Consider the following 22,644-nt stretch of genomic DNA (forward strand, 5'->3'; position numbering starts at 1 on the left):
ATTTTTCCTAACCTCTATGTACAGCAATATACTTATGCATATTAATTTGGGATCATGAAGTGTCATCAGCTTGTCTTTACGTTTAAATTTTTTATGCTACCTTTCCATAGTCCTGATATTTGAAGGCTGTATAAGATGCATGCTCTGAATGCTGTCTGAGAGTCTTTAAATGTCACCTGGTTGGATGATTTGCTGCATTTCCATATAGATAAATTCTGTACCAATGTGAACCTAAGCAGTGCTGATCTTCAGAACATAAAGTAATGGAAGAAGCATGTTGTTAATCTTGTTCCAAAACAGCTACTGTAGCTTTTATTCATAACTTTTAAAAAAAGAATAAAAATTGTGCTTTTCCATTTAAGAACCAGCTGGGTCCCAGACTTCCTAGAAGGAGCTCCTCAATTTTTTTTTTTTTTTTTGAACATCTGGGTACCACAGGAGCCTCAGTTATGAGGTGCTCGATGCTGACAGCCCCACACGCGGCTGGCACAAGCTGGGATTTGAATCCCCTGGTGCGTAAGGCATGGAGCTCGCAGCTGCTGTCAGCAGTGCCTCACTTGCAGCCTGCTGCAGCTCCCTCCCAGTGGCCTGCAGATTACTTTTACCAATGGGGCTGGGAATGTCTAGGATATGACAAGAGATGTGTGTGTTTAGGGTTCACCTTGCCTGGAAGGCACCCTTTTTTCCCCTTGGGGGGGAAAGAAGGGGGAAGAACACCAGCAACTTGCTTTAAGAACCAACTTGCTTTAAACTTTCCAAGCTTGTCTATTCCTAAAACAGTCACCTACAAATAGCTGCGAAGTAGTAGCAGGATTTTTTGGGATTGTGACAGCTTTATGCAGTACTTCTTTACGTCCATGTAGATTTCTGAGGTTGGAGTGCAGGGGTGGAAGTGCTGCGTTACCTTCACCTCCTACCTTAACCCTCACTGGTGAGACTACTGGTGTGGTATTGTCCCAACAGTTCTTAGACTACAGCTTTAAATCCTGTTCTCAGTATTGGTCTGCCACATGAGTTCAATGTGATCTGTGTGTTTCTGTCATCTCCCTTGTGTTTGCAGGCTTCTCTGTGCCCTGGCCAAGCAACCTCTTTTAGCTACTAAAAAGTTTTTGTGGCTTTTTGAACGCAATTTACTATGTGACTTCAGAGAGGTGATGTGACAGGCTGGAGTTTGATCATCTGTATGCAGTGCCTGCTTGGACTAAGGTAAAAATGAGGTGTCATTCAGCAGCCCTGGCCTGAAGCTGCTGCTGCGGCTGAGTCAATTAAACATCTGATGTTTCTGCTGAAATCAGCACTAACAGCACCATTGACACTTATTTCTCATCACTGTGGTGGAAATGAGATGGCTTGTCCTGAGCTGGTGCCTCAGGAAGCTGCTTGCAGAGCCCCAGCCTTGAGCAGCTTATGGATGTGGTCACAGCCAAGTCAATTCACTTCTTTCCTCATCTGCAGAGGCAGAGCCTCTCCGCTCACACATGTGGCTATGCCAAGACCAAGCCAACAGGTCCTGCACTTAACACGCAAACAGTAGGACATGGTTAAAGAACTATCACCTCAGGAAATGCAGAAGTACCTCACCGGATGGCAACTTCAGGGGAACACACCTTGGATAAATCACTTCTTAAGCCTGTGCTGAGCATTTACCTGAGGGATGCTGGCAGCGTATCCAGTCTTCTCCCAAGCTTCTGCTTGGGAGAAGACTGGAGTGCAGCCCTGCTGGGGCTTTCCAGGACAGACGCTGCCAGGAGCGTTTGCAGTAGGGCGAGCAGTGGTACTTGGTACTTGGCCAGCCCTGCAGCACACAGCAAGAACACTGGGGAGCTGGGAACACTTCTGGGATGCAGGCAAGGGCACAGCACCATAGGCTGACAAACCCATTTCTGTCAGGATAACTTGATTCTTCCAGTCTAAATCATCTGCTTGCCTGGGGTTCTTTGGGCAAGAATCCAAGGTTAGGCAGTGCTTTTACCAGGTCATAAAGAGCCACCAACTGTTTGCCTGAGGTGTGGGGAAGTACTTGAATGTGCTTTCAGAGTGGTGAGGCTCCATGTTAACCTGGCATTTCTGAAGAGGGAATCAAAAGGTATTCCAGTTCAGGCAACTTGTTTGACTGTAACTTATTTAAACACCTTCAAATGTTCTGTACGTTAGTGCCACCTCGTTGCTCTGCTGAAAGCCATCAGGAAAGCAATGAATTATTTCCTGTCCACTAGTGAGGCATGAAGAACTATTTCGGTGGCTATAGAGGGAAAGAAAAAGCAGCTATAAAAGGAACAACGGAGACTTCTCAAATTAATATCTGCAGAAAGGCAGGCTAAATCTTCTGGTGGCAGTGTAGGACATCTCCCCGTACCCTGCTTCAGTGTAGTGTCCTACCTATAGGTGGAGCTGGGAAACCTACACTGTTGTAACCTGCTGGCAGAGTGGAGCAGCCACTGGTGTGCTGCTGTGCTTTCTGCAGCAGTCACCTCGTGGTTTGGTTTTTACTTAGTAGAAACACTTAAAGAACACCTTTGGAACTTGGAAGCTATGTGAGTGTCCAACTGATTTGCATTTATACTCATTTATTTGTCCTGCATCTGAAAATCTGCCTAGAAAAACTGAAAGACCTGCTTTTTGTGGATTATAATATTCCTCATGGAAATAACTGCTGTCTTTGCTACAGAGAGATCATTTGTCTACTTTGGCTATGAGGGATAATGGTGGTCCTTGCCAGAGAACGAGATTTGGGCTACTATTGGTTGTCTAGCATTACTAGTGACTGATTTAGCCTATAATTAATGAATTAAATACATGCATTCTGTTTTGACTTGGCTGTAGACAGTCTGGAGCCCCCAGGTCTATTGCATTTTTGAACAGGACTTTACTGTTGCACCTTGTGTACCAGAGGTATGGTGATTAAGGAGGCATTGGGGAGGCAAGGACAATCGCCAGACAAGGACTGTATATTTTGAAACAAGACACTGGAACTCATGATAAGGAAGCGGCATATGGACAGAGAAACAAATGGGACTATAAATCTCAAAACTGGACATTGGAATTCATGATAAAGATATAACAAACAGAAGAATTAGCAACAACCAGCTCTTGCAATTAAGAAACATGCCAACTCAGCAGATTCCTGACCAAAGGTGAAAAGTACACTGTGAGGAAGACTCGGGGTCTTCCTCCCAAAGACCCCTGCCCACGTCCCGAAGACCCCTGCCCACAATTCTTGGGAGGCTCTGCGCAGGCGCAAGGTGCCAAAAGGCTAATTAGCATGAGAAGCGAGGGAAGGTGGGGATAGGTAATGAATATGTATAGGTGCTTGTAGAATATTGATAGATTGATTGTATAAAGTCAAGACTGCTTTCCGCTTTGGGCATGCACGATAGGTGGAGAGATCTCCCGTGCATCCAGCGCTGCAATAAAGAATATACCACTTAAAGGACTTTCGGCTTCGATCTTTGAATCAATGGCATACGGTCATCTCCAGAAACAGGCAGGATGAGTGTAAAACTTGTATAGGGCAGTCGGGCTGCATAGACAGAAAGTGTTCTAACTTAAACCATGGTTCATCAGGCTGATGCTTTCCTCCTCCTGTGCCCTCTGAGAAATTACAGATGCCCTGGTGCTCTGTTAAGCTCTTCGGTCGTGTTCATATTTCTCGTTGATGGAGGCCTAAAACTGTACCGCCACAAACTCCGTGTGGGAAAGAAGACAGGCAAGGTTTGAGCTGAGGAGCTCTCTGCAGATAGTCCCACGCATCCTGAGGTACAGCAACAGCCAGCCTAGAGGGGACCTCACTCCAGAAGCATCTTGGAAGCAAGGGGAGACCCTCTGGAAGCAGGCAGGCTCATTACAGCTCGGCTCCAGGGCCTTAGTTCATGCTCTGACAGCCACTCAGTCACCTGCACGAGCACTGAGGGATCTAAACAGCCTTCATAAGTTCTGTTGTGGCTTTGAACCACCTTGCTGTGTAGAAGTGTATTATTTGGGTTCCTTTGGAGATAATCAGTCAAAAGGATTTTGATTATTTTCTCATTTCATAGGTTTGAGTAATTATTTTTATTTTATTGATGGATGTTCTTGGTAGTGTTCCGAGCTTCTCTCAAAACCCATTTCAACAAGCAAAATTAGGGTTAGGTGACCAGTAGTCTGTGTTAGTCAGTGTGCTCAGTCCTTCTGGTCCTTCCTTTTTTGAGATCTACTGGCACAGGCATGTAGATACACCAACATCAAATATAACAGTATTAATCCCATTTTATATAAATAAAGTAACAGTAAGATATATATGTTTATAATACAGCTGCTTTAAAGCTTCTTGTAATGTATATCTTCAGGCACCTGATGCTTCACAGGGGAAGTGTTTCTGCTTTTGTGTGAGGGGAGTATGAATAAAATGAGATCTTTGGGTTGATTATAGATAGAGGCATGTGATCAAAGGGAAAAGGAACATATCTGTGCTGGTTTGGGTATGGCAGCATGTGAATGTTTTTCCTGTGTGACAGCTTAATTTCTCTGCATGTGTCATAAGACACCTCTAGGGACTGAAGTGTTGGGTGTAATGAGACTACTTGTATTTGTTTAAGAGGTGTATGGATATTTTTAGGAAGCTTTGAAAGAACAGCTTGTCAGTCCTTCAACTTTGACAAGTTTTTTTTTCATTGCTACTTGTTCAAGTAGAGCACAATAATAAATTGCCACTTCGTTTAATCTGTGTTTCCTTGGCTATTCTACTTGGAAGTTGAGTAGTCACCTCTCTTTATCTGCTTTTCACTAGTTTTTTTCCTTTTCCTTTATTAATACTCTAAAGGTTTGGAGAATTGGGGTCAACAAGGAGAAAAAACATCTAATTTAGCAACTCCCCAGTATAAACTGTATTTATCAAAGCTGACACTTAAGCCTTACAGAGGTGCTGTAAAAGAAACCTTGCTCCAGGAGAACTAAAAACACCCCCACAAAACCCACAAGTGCTTTCACAGCATTTTTACAGTTCACAATTACTTGAGGGGGGTAAAAAGAAAACTGCTGTTCGCTCAGCGGCTCCTTTCACGTCCCCCTTGTGCTCCTGAGTTTCTGAAGAACCTCTGAGATATTCCCAATTACTGTGGTGGCTCAGGTGCTGTGAGCCTCCATCGGAAGCAGCATTCACACAGTGGGTGAAGGGCAGTAAGCAGGTCTGTGGAGGTTTTGTGGTGCACAGCCATCCCTTGGGACCGGGCCCTGCTCCCAGCTTGGACTGAGGTACTTCATAGGAAGTATTTTGCTGCCTCTCAGAATAGCTTTTTATTTTTTCCCATCAGATCTATTGCAGACTCGGCAGTGTAATCCAGTCACATTAAAGCAAAACCTAAAGGGTTTAGAGCTTCCTTGCATGCTGCTGTAGGAGGCTTATAGAGTTCTCTCAAAATTCACTCTAGTGAGTTACAACTCAGCAGATGGACAACGAATAGGAAGATGTTTACAAAAAAAAAAAATCCAGAGTAATTCAGTAACCTGGCACACTGCTAAAATACTTTTCTGCTCTGAGAACACGTCAAGGCAAAGGCTCTGTGACTGCTTCTCGTGAAGCAGAGCTGTACATGGGTGATGTGTTACTTAAAAATAAGAGGAGGCTTTTGCAGTGCTTGTATGCCTATGTATCTTGCTTTTTTTCTGCATTAGAGTTTTAGCCTTCCTGCATCGAAATCCCTCCTTTTCATATGGATTTGGAGTTTCCAAATTGGTGTGTGTTTTTCCCCTGCACAGCTGTTCTCAGAGCATCTCCTGCCCAAACAGGAGCTGGTACCTGACTGAAGGAAGAAGTGAGGGTGGTTCTTTGTGCGATATTTTTCATCATGTTCTTGCAGTGTGTACACGTAGGAAGGAAAAAAATGTTTTCATGTAATAGTTTATTTTTGGAAGGGGTAGATCTGGAAACATGGCTTGCACTCTGGATTTTCCCCTGGTGCTGTCAGGGGAGGCCACGGGCAGGGACAGGAGGAGGATGGGGCTCCCAGGTGGGAGCTGCAGCAGGAGCTCCATGCTGTTGCTCTTCCCACTGAGCTCAGTGAGATCAGGAGCAGCGGCTGCTTGGAGACAAGTCGTCACCTCCTGAGCATCACAGAGTCACCAGGACCCTGGGGATACGGGGCACAGGGACCACTGCCAGGAACAGCAGCATCCAGCCTTCATTCTGCACCACCCAGCGGGGAGGGCAACAAGCTGGGGCAGGGGCTGTGCTGAGCGAGTGTAGTGGAGACATGAGCACCTTCTAGTTGGCAGATGGAGGAGACTTTTTAGCTGCTGAAAAGGAGTTTTGGAGTAAAGTTGTGGAAGAACCTGTTATATAAATCTCTCCATCTCTTTACAGTGAGTTTGTTCACCTCCATTTGTACCAGACCAGCACATTACCTTTAATACCTGTCTTTCGCGTTTGCTTGCTAGATTTTTTTCAAGCATTTGCCATACTCTTGCCTCAGCTTCAGGTGGACTGACAGGGCAGGATCTCTTCCCCTTCCCACCTTACTGGTGAATGCATGTGTAAGTTGTACTGCCATTTTCCTGAATGAGAAGGATCAGAATTGTACACACACAGTGCTTCAGATGCATTTCACCATGGTGTTGTATGGGGATGTAAGTGCTTTCCTCCTTGTTGTGGAGATAATTTTCCTCCTCTATGTGATGTTTTTACAATGAACACTCCCACTCTTTAAGTCTCAATCTTGAAGAGCGGGTCATTTTTCCCTGTGGAGATTTCTGGTAGATAACCATTCAGATTCCAAGTGTTGAATGAGCATTGCTGATGTTAATTGCTCTTTTGTACCATCCTGCTCTAATTTTGAATCGCTGATCACAATGAAAAGCAAGTTCTGATAACACAGAACCCAGTTCCAATAATAATGTTGTAAAATGCACATAATGGGTTAACATCAGCCCTCCTGTGTGGTATTTCTCAACAATAAGCAATAGAGAAATTGGAGCACATTAATGAGAGTAACTTTTTTTTTTTTCCAACCACAGATTCACAAATTTAAATTTGTATCTGTGCCTGAAATGTTCGTGTGAGTGATAGCTACTGCCTAGTTCATGAACTGTCTGATCCCACAGCTTGTGTTAGTGGTGACCCACGCGCCAGGCAAATACGGCAGGCAGGATGCAGCTTGTGTTCCTCCTGTGTCTGGCAGCAATTCAGAAATTGGTTGAAAGCTATTTTCCGAGAAGAGGAAACAAGTCTATGCGTGCATCAGAGCATTACTAAGAGTCTGGGTGCTAGAAACAAACACGTCTTTAACATAAAATATCATTGTGCTAGGCAGGCATCCACGGTGAGCATCATTTGGTTTTTGGAGGCTGCCTGCCCTTCTATTGACACCTGCAGTATTGAACAGTCACAAACTGCAAGTAGAGATGGACAGAACAAAGGCAGTTTAATATCTAGCAACAGTCTGAGCTAGATATTTATTTTCTACTGCCAAGCAGAAAGAACAGAAACATACTGGCTGATTTTTACCAGGATGATAATCAGACATCCACCAGTGAACATGAGCGTAGGCCAAAGGAAAGTGAAGAGGAGACCTCTGGGGGGGTAAATTCTGCTCAAAATGACATTGGTCTGTGTTCCTCCGGGGTCATAGTAGCACGGGAAAGTCTGGTATTTCTTGAAATTGCTTGCGATGGTTTCTATTCGTGCTTGAACCTCTTTGGGGTTCTCAGAGTTGCCTGGCACATAGGAGCACTGGAATAAGAATTCAGAACACTTTGTTGTAATGGATGCTCTGACACAGGGTTTGCAGTAAAGTCACATGGGGTAAAACAAGCATGCTAGTGCTGACAAAATCTTCTGCGGCTTGGCTAGCATCCCCAAAGGTGGTCTTGGCCTGCCTGTGTCCATAACCCCTTTGCCCTGCTTCCCCGCTGTCTGCCAGTGTGTAGATATCCCAGCCCTGCAGACTTGCGGGTTTGAGTGATGTTAGTGGCAACCAATACTGCATATGTGCTCAGTTAAACTGCAGCTGTGGGAGGTGCTGGATAGCAGCTGGGGGTGATAAAGGAATGTGCTCCAGTACCTTGGGATTTCTTTCCAGCGTGTCTTCAGTCTGATAGAGCATGACCTCCTGTCCCAAAGCTGTCAGATTAACCCACACCTGGAGACAAGGATAGTGAGTGGCACCCTCGTCCTCTGAGCCCTTGCTGTTTAGGCAGGGGTCTTTGTCCTCGATGGTGGCTCTGAGCACCTTGCACACGGTTTCTGTTGTCCAAACACTACAAAGACAAAACAAAAGGTATTGCTTTGAAATGCTTTGGCAGCACCCATTGTGGGTCGTGTGCTGGAGGTGTGTCTGTAAGGGCCAGCCATGAGTTGGCACTGGCAGCGTTTGGGGCTGCTCAACACCCATGTGGTGAGCTCTGCCCACCCCAAACTGATGGCTGCCCTGGAGAAGGGCTGCCACAGGGCAGCCATGCAGGAGTCCTTACAGTTGTTTGTTGGGCATTCTGTTAGAAAGTGAGGGTCTGAAAGTAGGAAAGGTTCATGCCTCGTTTATTGGCTCACTCTGCTCTTCTCTTCCATCTTCCATTCTTGTGAGCTCACCAAGACTATAATGTTTATTCATTGTAGAGTGTGCTAACATAATTTTTGGCACTGTTTTAATAATTATATTTGCAGACAGCAAAAAAGAATCGGCCTTGTATTCACGATCAAGTGACTTACTACCTTTTAGTGTAGAATGGCACAATGGTGATCCCAATGAAGAAGTACATCATCATGGAGCACGCAACCATCCCCAGCCCCAGGCACAGGGCTCTCGTCTCCCCTCGCTTCTGTGCGGTCACCAACTTTTTTCCCAACATGACTTACTGTTCTGAAACCTGAGGTGTCTCCAATCCTGGTTTTTAAGAAAAGAAACAAGGGCAAATCATTATTAGGACTGGCTACAGATAACGCAGTTGAATAACTTTCTGAAATATCCCTGACATATCCCATTTTTACACAACCCAGAACTTAAAAAATGCTTCTTTTTTTGTTGTTACAAGTAGATTTATTTATTTATTTTCTGATATTTATCATATACTGTTTAATAAAGCAGGGGATGAGGGAGCAGGGAGGGAAGGCTAGAAGGTTGGGTTGGAAAACCCCCAAAACCCCGTTACTTTCAGGGAAAAGTTTTAACGGCTCAATTGTCCTCAGCCTTGGTTTGGGATGATTTATGCTGCTGCTCCTCTGAAGTAAGAGGCACTGTGTTGTGTATTGGTGGAGGCTGCATGAAGGGAGAATCCTCCCACAGTTGAATCCTTTTTATACTCCGTCTTCAGTATGAGTCCGAAACATGGTTTGCTCATTCCATGAGAGTTGAAATAGTTAAAAACTTCTTTCTGGTGTCTATTGTTTGGCCCTGTCCATTTGGGGCTGCTTAAAACTTGCTATCCAACCAGATAGTGGAGAAAAGCTCTTTTTTTTTTTTTTTTTTTTCATGACACAAGTGGTATGATGCCACTGCCCAGGTGCCCACGATCAGGGAACACAGCATTACAAGTGCTGCTGTCCACCACAGGTGTGGGGGCATGGCTGCTGTTGCCACTAGTGGATGTGTGGAAACCCTGCAGTGGTGGTGGCGCACTGGGGAGCTCCTGGGCTGCTCCCTTGGTAAAACATCAAAGCATCAACACGGTCATTTTTACATTGCTGGAGAGGTCCTGAAAATACTTGCTGTGAATCCATATTCTATTAAATCACTGCAACTGATGTATAGGACTTACGAATGGGTTGAACTCTAGGATTGTTATGTCCTACCTATCTCCAGGACCTATGTCTAGCTGACAGCTGTAACTAAAGGCTTGTGGCTTTTATTTATTTATTATTTTTTTTTAATAAAAACACTTTGCAAAGCATAGGTAGGGAAAATGAAAGAGACTGACAAGATGAGTGTGTGTTTTTTTTGGGGGGGAGGGGGGGGGAGAGGGAGGTGTGAAGAAGTGAAATATTAGGAGGAGAAAGGGAAATTGTTACACATATTCCACAACAGGTTTCAGTCCTGTTCTCATGTGCAGGACCATGGTGCACAGCTTCATGCAGTAACTGGTGCATTTTCAGGATTTCAGCTCAGGTGGTTTTTTATACATTGAGTTGCAAGTACATAATATCGAAGTGACAAGGTTGTCCTGAGGTGTCACTGGGAACAAAAAGTGTTGCTATTGGAATAGTGAATTTGGGCCCAGTCCATATTTAATTCTGCCATAAGTAAAATCTCAAGGTCCACTGTGAATTTTCAGAGTGTTCAAAATATTGGGCCGTTGTACAGCGCAGAATCTCCTTGGTGTTAAGCCACAGTGCGTGCCTTTGCCTCCTGTGCAACTTGGGCAGGGGCAGGACAGAGGGGAGGAACGTCACAGGCTATGACACCAGACAATACCCGAGCTCCGGTTCCTCCTGCCACAGCGGGGAGCTGGTGATGGGCACCTGACAACCTGCTGTGTTGGCCAGAAATCCTGCCAAGCAGTGAGGATGATTAATTGTTAATCAGTCCTGTTGGAAAAGGAACAAGTGAAGAATTGGTACTGCCAGGATGACTTGAGGAGAACTTGCCGTGCTCTGGCACTGCCAATATCCAAGTTTTAGCTGAGCCACAATGTTTGCTTAGCTGTCCTGCTGGTGGTGAGGAGTATGGGATCGTCAGCCCCCAGGTTACGTGCAAACAAGAACTATGGGGCTAGTAGCCAAAGAATTAATAAGAGGTGTAATTGCCCCATTGGTGTGCTTAAATGTCAGGCACATATATAGCTGATGTCCCACTAAGCTCATCCTTCCTGGTCATTTCAAACTGCCCAACCACCTCTACGAGATTCTACGAGATGAGAGAGCCCCTGGATGGGAAAGTGTGTGTGGTTCAGGGGAGGGGAAGGCGTTTGCCCAGCACAGGGTGCGGTGCTGTTCTCTGTCCTGGCACCACGTGCTCTTACCCAGCTCCTGAGATGCCTGCTCTGCCCCACGAGAATAAGGGCACATGAATTATGCAGAGAATGTTAACAAAGATTGCTCTAAAAATATCTGAGTGCTTCTATAAACACTGAGCCCAACAGGCTGGGTCTCGAGGCAGTGTAAATCAGAGGTGCTGACACCGCTGTGGTGCTGTTGGACCAGGCGAGCTGAGGAGCGAGGTGCGTGCTGTGCTGCCTGCGGAGCTCTCGGGGCTGTGAAGTACAGTGGGGAAACCAGCAGAATCTGTAGCACTACCCTGTCTGTGTGCAGAGCTATTTCATTGGAAACTCATGGAATAAAACATGGGAAAGTTACTGAAGTAAACCCCGTGTGTGTTTTTTACTCCCTTTGGGGTACAGATATCTTATGCTGTGCTGAAAGCCCGGCTTGTGTTGGTTCTCAGGACACTCGCCTCCTGCATGCACGTGCGTGGTGTGTATGTGGAGTTGCCTCAGTGTTTAGAAGGTGAATTATTTTTTTTTGACCATAAATTATTCTCTTCCACCTCTGAGCCCCATCACTGTATGTTAGGAGGAGTGTTGAGAGAGCTCACTAAATGTTTCCTCAAACAAAATCATCAAGTGTTTGAGAACTGAAGTGCTGCAGAAGCCTCGCTAGGCCCATGACGTCTGTGAGTGTATTTGAATTAGAAGATGTTGGAGCACGTAACGGGGGTTTCAGTCTGTCTTTCAAGAGCAAATATAAATGTATCTTTTGCACTGAAGATTGCAGGGTGCCTCCATAATTACTGGGAAGATGGAAGCTCCAAATCTTTTCAGAACGTGCCTTCTCCCTAATCTTTCTCCCTCAGTCTCGTTAAATTATACAGTACATTAGCTGTGCAATTCCAGCGTATAATCACGGCATTGACAGCTGCTGGTGCTGATCTGAAGGATGCCATCTGCTCAGGTCTGGAGCCGAGGCCCCTGCTCAGATTAGCAGCTGTGTGGGAGGCACGGGGGGAAGCCCCTGCCTCCTTCCAGCTCCAGAGGAGCTGCCAGTGCTGTGGCCTCTGGGTGGGAGCTCTGGGCTGCCCCTGGGTGCAGAGGTAGCCAGGGGATTGCAGCTCTGAATGCCTGCCTCTCTGCTGCCTCTCCCTCAAGCAGAAGGAAGTGCTGAACCCTTCTCTCAAATGTAAGGTGGGAATAAATATTAACAGGGAGATGGTCACTTGTTTGAGCTGCTTTATCCTGCACCATCTGGTGAGTTGCCAGCCAGCACTTCTCTGCTGTCAGTTGAGCAGCGAGCGATGCCCCTTCACGCTCAGAACAGCGCTGCAAGCCGTCTGCCTCTAAAACAAGAGGAGGTTTCAAGCAGGCTCAAACCCTTTGGCCTCCACTGCCTCTGAACACCAAGTTGACATTTGCCTTCTCATATTGTGCCAACTCCCTGGTTGTCTGGTTCATTCTCTGAGCACCTTGTGCAGATGCGATGAGCTGCTGGTGTTGCTGGCTGTTTAAGAACAGTGTGTGCTTTGCCAGTGTATTGGCCAAGTGCATCAGTACAAGGCAACTGCAGCTTTTAGGCCTAAAAATATAAGTTCGTTACTGGTTATTTTGCTGTGGCAAAGCTGTGCAGTTAGTGTTTTCACTAGTGTCTCTTAATAGAATTAGTCTCATCAGTTGCGTGCGCTTATTTGTTTCTGTGGATGTTTTTAGCAGTTTGGATTCTTCTTCCTTTGTTTCAGTCCTGTCCTTAACCTTTTTTCTTCTCCTGCCCCACCATTTACACCCTAAAAAACACTTCTTACATTCCAGAAATGAAGTCAGAACTGCATCACACTGGCACTTGGTTCTTCCTTCCCTGCCCATCTCCTTTTTTTAGCATTTAGAACTACTTCTTGCTGATAACAGGGTTTTTTGTTTATTTGTTTTTTTTTTTTCCCAGTGATGCTGGGTCCTGAGAGTACCGATTTTACTCACTGCAAAGTAAGAGACCCATCGCTTAAGGTGTGTTCTGCACCTCTGGGACCACCAATATTGCATGCACAGTAAGGTGATGCTGAGCCTCAGAAAAGTGTGCACAGAAAAGCTGATTCTACAGCATACTCGTGCAGCTGTCTTGGAAACCTGAAGAATCAGTATTACATCTGCATAACATGATACAATTACATCCATTTTATGAAATATGCAGTGTCCATTTGCTTTATTTAAGAGCTGTTTACCTGATGTGACACCAGTGTGAATTAAGTTAGCTTTCTGTTTAAAAAAAAAAAAAATGCAGTTTAAGATTATATTAATGTTAGATTTTAAATCCGGTGCTTCTTTTTAAAAAACAAAAGTAAACTAAAAGCTCAGTTTAGTACTTCTGAAATCTTTCTGGGCACCTCTCTGGGTTTCTGTGTAGCACAGGACTGTACAAAATTATAAAGTTTGAGGGGGTTTCAGAGAAGGCAGCACCCAGTTCAGGTGGTTCCTCTCGCACTTGCTCTAGAGGTGAGAGGAGCACTCTGCAGTACTCCCTTAGGGGCTGTGCTGAGCACCCGAAGCCACAAAGCTCCTGGGAGTGGAGATCCCCTGCGGCTGTGGCCTCCTGAGACCAGGGCTTGCGAAAATGCCACCGTTACCTTTGCTAGTAATTATGGAGAACTATCAAATCGCATATGGTTACAGAAGAGAGAACAATTTAGCCTGTGTACTACAGAAAAGTTGTGTGGGTTTCCTCTGCAGTTTCCCACTGCTTTTCGAAAACCAAAGCTATTGCATGCTGAGAAGGAAAAAGTTGTGTTAAAAGTATACTTACTGTTTCTGATGAAATGCTGCTTTCTGTGATGAGAAACCCTTCTGTTACATGACAGACCAGGTATAAGGCCTCTTCTGGGCGAGGCAAAGCCGTGCAGCTTCAGGCTGAAAGGGATTTTTGGGGGTGTTTGCAAGTTTTTTTTTGTTTTTTTTTTTTTTTTCCTGTACTTCTCTGGGTTTGCATTGCTGTGGCTGAACTCGGCACAGAGTTCCCTATTGTGAGGCTGGCTGTAACCATACATGGTAAGGTATGAAAGTGCTGTCCTTTTTCAGATTAATTGCTGAAACCAGGAAACTACAATGCTGAGACCAACCACAGCTGAAGGGACTGAGCTTTCTCATGCACCAGGACCCTTTACCACACGTCCCACATCCCTGTGGCTTTGTCTTCAACTGCTCTCCTACTCTTTTTGTGCAGCCTTTTAGATTAGAAATCCATTGGGTCCTTCGGGTAAGATTGGAAGAACTGACTTAAAACTGCCTGGAAGTGTTAGGAAATGTTTTCCAGAAGTTCCCAAGCTGTGCTCTATAGCAATCTGCCCCTCCTGGGGTCCCAGGGAAGGTGACAGGAGGGCAGGGCAAGGGCTGGGGGGCCCTGCAGGATGAGGGCAGCGGGGAGCTGGGGCAGCAGGAGCTGGGAAGTGTGGGGCATGGGAGGGGAAAAGCCGATCGCGGCCTTGTGCAAATGTCCGTGTGCTTATGTGCATGGGTGGGTGTGGAAGCATGTATCACATTCTTCTCATGGAGGCTACCTGGCTCCTTGTTCTCAAGCTGTATGAGACCTGCAGCAGGGATGCAATGAGCACAAATCCCCTGCGAGCTTCAGGGCTTGGCTCGTTCCTTCCTGTAGGGCCACGGGAGTTCACCCCGGGCTTCGGTTGTGTTCCCAAAGGTGCAGGTCGCCTGCTGGAGGTATTGGTGATTAACACACAGGAAGGTGAGAAGTGCTGGGGCCGGCTGGTGGATGGATGCCGTGAAGCAGTGCCAGGCTGCACGTGTCGCTGTGTCACCTGTGCCCAGGGAAGGGCCCCTGCAGGGTGGCTTCCAATGGAGCATTGCTGTGAAATCCAGCAAGGAAGTTAAAATGCACACTCATTTGGGGCTTTTTTAGTTCACCAGGAAGCAGCAAATGGATATCCTGATATCTCCTGTATCCAGAGTAAATAATGAGCAGCAGTGAACCTTTCTGACCTTTCCCCAGTATTCCTCAACTTTCACCTGGGAAGACAGAGGGAACTTGGGCAGCAGCGGGAGATGATTCCCGTGCATGCCAAACCTGAGCAGTTGGTCATTAAAGCTGTTTCAGCGTAAGCTGGTCTTTCATGCTTGCTTTTGATAAAAAATTGGAAGCTGGCATGTTCACAGAGTTCAGGCTGTCTGAAGTTTACAGATGAATCTCCCCCCAAATTACCTTTTTTTATTACTGATGCGGAAGAGAGCACACAGAGGTAACATGGATTGAGATAACTGAGTTAGACATTTACAGCTAAGTAAGATGAAGCCTGCTCGCATCATTTAGATTGGGAAGATTTATGATTGCAGTCATTTTTTAATATTTGAGAAATGATGTAGCAAAATCTGAAGAATGGCATTTGAAGCTTGGAGAAAAGCCCTGTGAACAAAAGTTATTTTCAGCTAAAACGTCATCTGGTTTGGTGGACTTCTCTGTCCTTGTCTGATACTTAGGAAACCAGCCTGGACATTTCCAAGATGCTTGCTCTGGCTCAAGCAGAAGCCATGCTTTTAATGAGAAATTGTAGGAGTGATTTTTGGGCTGCCTGATTCAGGAGTCAAGGCAGAAAGCAGGGCAACCCCTGAGTCCAGGTCTGGCTGTCTCCTCCTGCTGTCCTTGATTCAGCTGACAGATCAGGGCGGTACAGTAGCGGGCCTGTATTTAGTGGCTGCACTAAGGAGTTTCATCACAAAATTAACACAGACCGTTCCACAGGCAAAGCACAGGTTCACTTGTGAAGTTCCTCGGTGACCGAAGGAGGCGGTGTTAGTGCCCCGGCTTGGTGTGAAGGCCCCTGGTGCTCCAGCTGAAGGGAGGAAGCTGTACTCCAAGTGTGGTGCTGCACCTCGCCTCTTGTGCTGCTTTTGCTCTCAGGGGTCCCTGCAAACTAACCCTCAAACCCAGTGTATGTGGGCTAACGGGAGGCGCTGTGCTGGTACCCACTGCTGGCCATCAGACATCTGGCAGGCTGCTGTCCCGTGCTGGGTGACGTGTGTGTGTGACAGCTGCATCACTGCAAGCTGAACGTTTGGTATAATGTGAACTGTAATTCTCTGCTAGTCTAAAATAAACCTTGTCGTATTAGAAGCACATCGAATATTTATTTATTTATTTGTTTGTTTGTTTGTTACTTGAGGAGGTGAGGAGCAATCCTTGTGTTCAGTGTTCAGTCGCTGACTATAACTTGGGAAGAAAAAGGAAGAAAAACACTATCAAGGGTTGACTTTCTGGAACTGCCAGTGCTCAGTTTTGAACGTGAACAAGTTTTCTGTCAATCTCTTGCATCCCACTAACTTTATTTTAATGTATGAAACCCTTGGGCTAAAGCAAAAATAAACAAAACTTGAGGGCTGATTTCCTGTGTTTCTTTTTTTAAAATAAGCAGTGCATCGACTTGAAAAAGCTGTGGTGACTGTGAGTTAGTGAAGCATCTGCGTTTAAAGTAGAGCTCCAGAACTGCGAGAAGCTGTCAGACCAAGAGGATTAAGATAGATATTCCTGAGGAATTATTTTCTTTGCAAGTGCTAGTGGAAGAAAAAATGTGAGAGAAAGCATGAGTTTACAGCTCTGAAAGAGAAATCGTGCAAACGTTAGCATACAAAGACTGAACTTCTGTAATAAAAGATAGAAAAATAAAAAAATTAATATAAAAATATAAGGGATCTGCAGACCTTACAGCAGTGGCAGGAAAAACAGCTTCTGGCTTTTATTTGTTGTACTACTCTGCAGTGGGTACGCACATCTTTGTCCTTTGTGCACTCTCTTTATTGCCAAGTGATTTGTTCCATCTCCTTTTTGTGTTTGTTAGGTCCCAGCCATCCTGGCTGTGTTTCAGGGCAGAGGGCTGTTAATTCTCCCAAGGGGCTGGACTGACTCTGCTGTGAGCCTGAAGCTGTGAGGAAATTCGAGAGAGCCTAGATCGACTGCACGTGCTGCTGAACAGAGCAGTTTGTTGCTGTGGCGTTTCAGAAGTTGCTTTGTGCCTGCAGGTGACCTGTCACACAGGGGGCTGTCCTACGCAGTGGGCAGGCTCACAGGTAGATCTCCTGCAAGTCCTAGTCACAACTTATAAATAGTGCCTACAGGCAGGTAAAAGGGACGTGAGCTTGCAACCTGTAAGCTCCCTCGTAGCTCTAACACAAAGAGCAGCTCAGGAGTTAAATAGAAAACAAGTTTCTCTTAGTTGGTCAGATCTGCTCATTTTGTGCCGATCATCCATATGGGTTGTTTTCATGTTGGAGAAGAAGAAAAATTGAATGGCTGTAAGGCAGAGGCAGTTTAATCAGTTTTGCCATTTTATTTCCAGGACTTTCTGTTGCTTCTAAAGAATCAGTGAGCTGTGAAATGAGAACAGTTGTTTGGATCTTCAGAAAGCACTGCAAAGTTATTAGCTTCCCCCTTCCTAATTGAAATGTATTCATAGGGTACTACGTTGTCATTTTTAATGGGCATCATAAAGAGAAGCCGTGGCTCTTGAGCAAGGAACAGACAAATCCTGAGAACGACGTGAGCGAGAAGGGGCGAGATGTCCCAGGCATTGGCATGTCTCTGTCAGATGCAGGCCAAATTCCCAAACTTGGCTGCTCCTGTTAAATAACCAAATTAACAGGCTGCCGGGCGGATTTGCTGGTAACTCACCACTTTCAGAGCAGTACTCAGACTTGTCTGCAAATATTTAAGCAGGAACTTTGTATCATTTGTTCGAGGTCCCACTTCAGTGTCGTGGCTGTGTGCTGGGGGTGAACCAGCGAGTGGAAGGCAGCAGGGCCCTGGTGGGTGCCCTGTGCGGTGCTGTGCCTGCCGTAAAGCTGGGGGACCTCGTTTCGCTCTCAAGTTCTGAAACTCTACTGCTGTCTCAAAACTGGAGCCAGAGAAGATGCTTAACTGGTTCCTGAGTGGATGCTAACTGATTTCTGAGAATAAATGCATGGATTTTATTCAGGGAATAGGTGCATATGCTTTTATCTCAGTTTGGATCTTGCATGTGTAATCAGTTCTTAATAGCATTACTCCTGACAGAGGAGCTTCAATAGCAAGAAATAAACAAAAACAATCCAATTCTGCAAGCCCTTCCTCCTTCCACTCCTCCCCCGCCCCCCAAAACAAAACAAAACAAAAAAAAAACGGGGGGAGGGGGTGGAAGTTATTGATGAAGGAAAGTCAGGATGGGCCCAAGGACCTGGCTCCTGTCACTGTCACGGTCTCACTGTACTGTGCCTGGCCGCAGTGACAGTCACATGCAAATCTGAATAGTGTGTTCTCAGCATGGTCTGGACCTGGTGCTGCTATTGTTGGAAGGTGTGTCACAGGCGTGTAACGCCTGTGGTTAGCATCCTGGATGCTGGTGGGAGCTTTCCGTGAAGGCAGACCAGAATCTGCCTCCAGGGAAGGAGAAGCAGCTGGGAGCACAGGCTCATGATCAGCTCCTCGTGCTTGAGTTAACACTGGCACAAGTGCGAGGCCTTTCCTGAACTTGGGAACTTCTTGCAGCAACTCTCCGGTAGCATTAAGCACAGTGCGTAGGGTACACGATGCTCCTCCGAGGGGGGTGGAGGGCTGGCGGGCAGTTGGTGCTGATGGGCTCTGCTGCCAGCTCTGAAGCTGCTTGCTGCAGCAAAATGGGTAACTTGTGCTTATTTCTTCTGTTAAGTGTCGGTACTATGCCTGAATAAGGGCTTTGAACTCCTTATCTATTAAATGGCAAAGATATATCTGTTCTTACTGTCTTAAGGCCGAATAGATTAATGAAACGTAATTCCTTAATGGAATAATGGAAGGTACTCACCATATTAGCTGCATATATCTCAGTATGTAGTGAAAGGAAAACTGCTTTTTTCCCATGTATTTTGTAGTGCTCCAAGTGACAAAAACACAAGTGGAAAAGATGAAAAATGTAAAGACCCTTTAACAGAAGGTAGTTAGACATAACAGTTCATGGTGTTAAGTTAGCGGATGGCAGTAACGTTTCTGAATAGATGAACAGAACTGCACGGTACTGTATAGCAGAAGAGATCAGAAGGGGGCTGTTCTCACTCCTTTCTTTTCACTGTTTGTACTGAAGCAGAGGTCTGGTCTCCTGCCCAACGCAACCCTGAGAACACCAGGACTATGTGCAGTCCAACAGGTTCTGGAAATTGCCCATGCAATTTAGAAACAACTGCCCTAAGTTAATCAAATTTAGTGTCATTTGAACGATTTCATTTGCTGCTTAAGTTCTGGACATCAGGCAATCTTGTCACGGCAGGTTGTGAAGAATTATTTTTTCTGGTTTGGGGGATAACTCCTGTGTTTTGGGGAGCCTGGATATCAATAACTTTTGTACAAGCATACAGCACGTTTAAGTGGTGTACTATGTTGCTGCCTATCAAATAATACTTTGAGTCAGTGGGTAGGGCTCACATGAGGTGCCTGTTGAAATCCCCCGGTTTGAAGAGCCTCATGTTGTGTATCCAAACCCCAAAGCTGTTCCCTTGCTGGAAGCTCGGCTCCCAGTGTGCTGCTGCTGTCTTGGGCTGCCTGGGGCAAGGTGGGTCCTGCCTCCCTGCTGTGCCCACATAAGGATGCCGCTTGCCTGCATTGGGAATGGGAGGTTGAGAGGGGAGGCTCTCCCCTTTGGCTGCCCATGCTCCCCAAACCTAGTCCTGGAAGGGTATCGCGCCCTTGCTGCTGTCAGTTACTCTCCCTCCAGAAAGAAGATGTAAAATACAGCATTGCAAAGGGCAGCTTGCTTCTTTTTTTTTCCCAGAATTAAATTGCTTAAAGGCAGGATTTAAAAAAAAAAAAAAGTAATATGAAATGCCCTTTGTTTCTACATCACACCTGTTCTATAGGGAAAAGTTCCCAGCGTTTTCTTTCTTTCCCAAAGTTCAGATTGATAGAAGGAAAGCTTCCTTTCCTTAATATTATTCTTTTGTTGCAGAGGGTTACTGTAAGGAAGATTGTCATCTATAAATAATAGCATTGATCTTGTGTTCCCTAAAGCAGTTAAATTTTCTGTTGGAGCACAGTCCCAATATCTAGGCGTTTTATGTGCTTTGCTGTACACTTTTCATGAAAGTAACACAATTACTTTTAGTTTTTCCTATACCTGGGGAATTTTAATCTATTTCCAAGTACCGTTGCCCCTAGAAGCTAACTGCAGACACATTGCGGGCTTGTGGAACTACATCTGCAGTGATTACAGCCTCGCCGAGAGGCAGAGGCCGTCGGGTTTGCCTGTGCATGGGAGGAGGTGGGCAGGCTGCTGGCTGCCAGCTGCAGGGTGCCTGCGTGGGGTGGCAGCTGGGGGGCACAGAGCCGTGTGGGGCTTGGCAGCTGCACTGGCTGAAGCTTGCTGGGCCATGTGGAAATAAAAGCCTCAGCTGCTGGGTGCAGAGTACAGGAAGGGAGAGCTGGAGGGATAAGTGGCAGGAATTTGGGGGGGAGAATTGATGGGAAATGGTCTTTTTTTCAAGCATCAGAAGCCCTAACGTCCTGTCTGGACAGAACAGAGGCAGAAAGTGAGGTTATTTCCCACCTTCCCCACCTTTTTCTGCTGGTCACACTACTGGGTTGGAAGTCTTTTTATTCTGCAATCTTGGTCTTTATGAATCTAGTACAATGTCATTCCTTTTTTTTTTTTTTTTAAATTGATAACTAAAAACTGAAGTTATCAAGTCTTAAGGCCCTGACACTGGGCAAGAGGAGCATGTATTCGGGGAAGGCAAAGAGGAAAGCTGCTGTGCTGCTTGGTCACTTCAGGGCTGTTTTGGCCCACACTTGTGCTGCAGGGCTGTTTCTGTTGGAGCAGCATCTTGGTACTGTGGCGTCCTGGTGGCATGAAACTGGCAACACAAGTAGCTCTGGTGCCACAGGGACGTGTTTGCATCTCGGACAAGGGAAAAGTGAGCTGATGGAAATACCTAACACTCTCACACTCTGCTACAGAGAGCCCAGCAGAGTTGTGTGTGCATATCTAGGTTTCCCAAACAGAAAAGTGGAAGAAAACCTAAAAAAAAAAAAAAAAAAAAAAAAAAAGAAAAAATATTGTTGGCCCTTAGGATGTGTATTCTACTGGAAAGATATAAATAAGCTGTATTTGTACACAAGCAGCTGACACCTGGAGGTCTTACCCAGCTCCTCCCTAGAAGGGAGGTTTGAGTATATACCAGCACAGGCTTGATTTAGGTTGCCCAGGTTCAGTTAGAATACATTGGCTTCTTTTTCACCAATAAAAAGGTGCTTCAGTGGGAAAATTGCTTCTCCTGTCAACGATTATATGTAAATGTAGAGAAAATCGATTGACGTTGGGTTTAATTTTAATAATCACCTTGGTCTGAGTTTGTCACACTTCAAAGACGAGGATACCAATGTCGCTGCTAGAGGAAGTAGCAGAGATTAGCTTTGCAGAGAGAAGAAACCGCCAGACCTTACTCTGTAATGGTCAGCTTTCCTTACTTGAACTCCCCTGGACCATGTGGCTATTACTTCTGGTTTCTAGTTTCTTGGTTTCTGTGTTATTGCTGCTGACCTTGCACTGCTGCAAGAAGGAAAGGGTGATGAACCAAGACCGAAACCTGTGATCATCCACAGACATTGATGTTTGTGCATCCTGCTATCTGCAGGAACTGGCACTTGTACAGGAGAAGGTTCTGCAACACCGGGAGGCTTTGCTTGGAGGGGAAGGAATGAGTGCTCCATTTAGGAGGTATGATTTGGCTTTCTGCTTGATTTTAAAATGAGAGAATTACTGAACGGTCACAGCCAAAATATTTTGGCACATTCTTTCCTTCAGGAAGGGCTGTTCTGCTCTCCAGGGGGCAGCTGGGGGGCTGGCCATGTTCAACAAGCCTCTCTGAGAAAGATGTCTGACCCAGGGCCCGGTGGGATTTCTTCTCTCTGATCTATCATTCTTAACCATGAATGCAAACGTGACTACAATAAGGACACTCCTTCTATTCCAGTAAATCCAGGTTGATTTTTTTCCCCCTGATCTGAAGTGCAGCAAGTGCTGACGCTCACAGTTTGTAGCCTCCTTTTACAGATCCATTTGCTCACAACAGCAGCTTGCAGGAGGGAACCTTTGCAGCTGAGCAGAGACCTGTCCAGAGTGAGATGTTTGTTGCATTAAAAATAAATACTTGAAGAATTGGATCCCGATAGTCTGAATTTCCTTTTGCCTGCAGAGCAAAGGAGCTGAATGCTAAAAATTTACTCTTGGTCTTCTCAGCCTCTTTTGGATCCTATGGCACTGTAATTGGGGAAGAGCTCTGATTTGCTAGAAGACATTGGAACCAAAACTTCATAACACTTCCCTTGGCTTTGTGCTATCAAATCTGCTGGAATATCTTACCCCTTCCAGTGTCCTAGGGGAGCTTTTTAGTTATATAAAGTAGAGATGCCTTTGAGACGGGACTAGAAACTGGCCATCCCCAGCCCCAAAGCAATGATCTGGGCTCACAATACAGATACTTGCCTCTTTCCTGAGAGAGAGATTTTTTCTCTCATGGGTTTATTTGTGTGTGAAGTAGAAAAGCTTCGGCATGAGTGAGAAATTCAGAGGTGCTTGTCTGTCATGTTGTAAAAGTGAAGGGAAGAGGAGGATGCGTGTGGATTTGGGAGGTGAACCCACAATGCCTCTGTCCAAAACTTTGCTTTGAATTAAGAAAAATATCTTTTTTATTTGAGCTTGGGAAATAAATCCAAATCAAACATATTAGTTCAGCCTGCACGTGAAATTATCAAGTGTT

General features: G+C 45.6%; 2 protein-coding genes across 2 annotated transcripts in view; one reads left to right on the plus strand and one right to left on the minus strand.

Moving 5' to 3' along the window:
* Positions 1 to 22,644, plus strand: part of KCNIP1 (potassium voltage-gated channel interacting protein 1) — a 370,192-nt gene that overhangs the window by 22,161 nt on the left and 325,387 nt on the right. The gene's annotated exons all lie outside the window — the stretch shown is intronic.
* KCNMB1 (potassium calcium-activated channel subfamily M regulatory beta subunit 1) lies at positions 7,431 to 13,769 on the minus strand. Its single transcript, XM_032196764.1, has 4 exons — positions 13,685 to 13,769; positions 8,681 to 8,852; positions 8,034 to 8,229; positions 7,431 to 7,702 (listed from the first exon to the last, which is right to left on the minus strand). The coding sequence occupies exons 2-4, from the start codon at positions 8,815 to 8,817 to the stop codon at positions 7,433 to 7,435; spliced, it is 603 nt and encodes a 200-aa protein (XP_032052655.1). The 5' UTR covers positions 8,818 to 8,852; positions 13,685 to 13,769; the 3' UTR covers positions 7,431 to 7,432.

This window comes from Aythya fuligula, chromosome 14 (assembly GCF_009819795.1).
Source record: "Aythya fuligula isolate bAytFul2 chromosome 14, bAytFul2.pri, whole genome shotgun sequence".
Taxonomy (NCBI): domain Eukaryota; kingdom Metazoa; phylum Chordata; class Aves; order Anseriformes; family Anatidae; genus Aythya; species Aythya fuligula.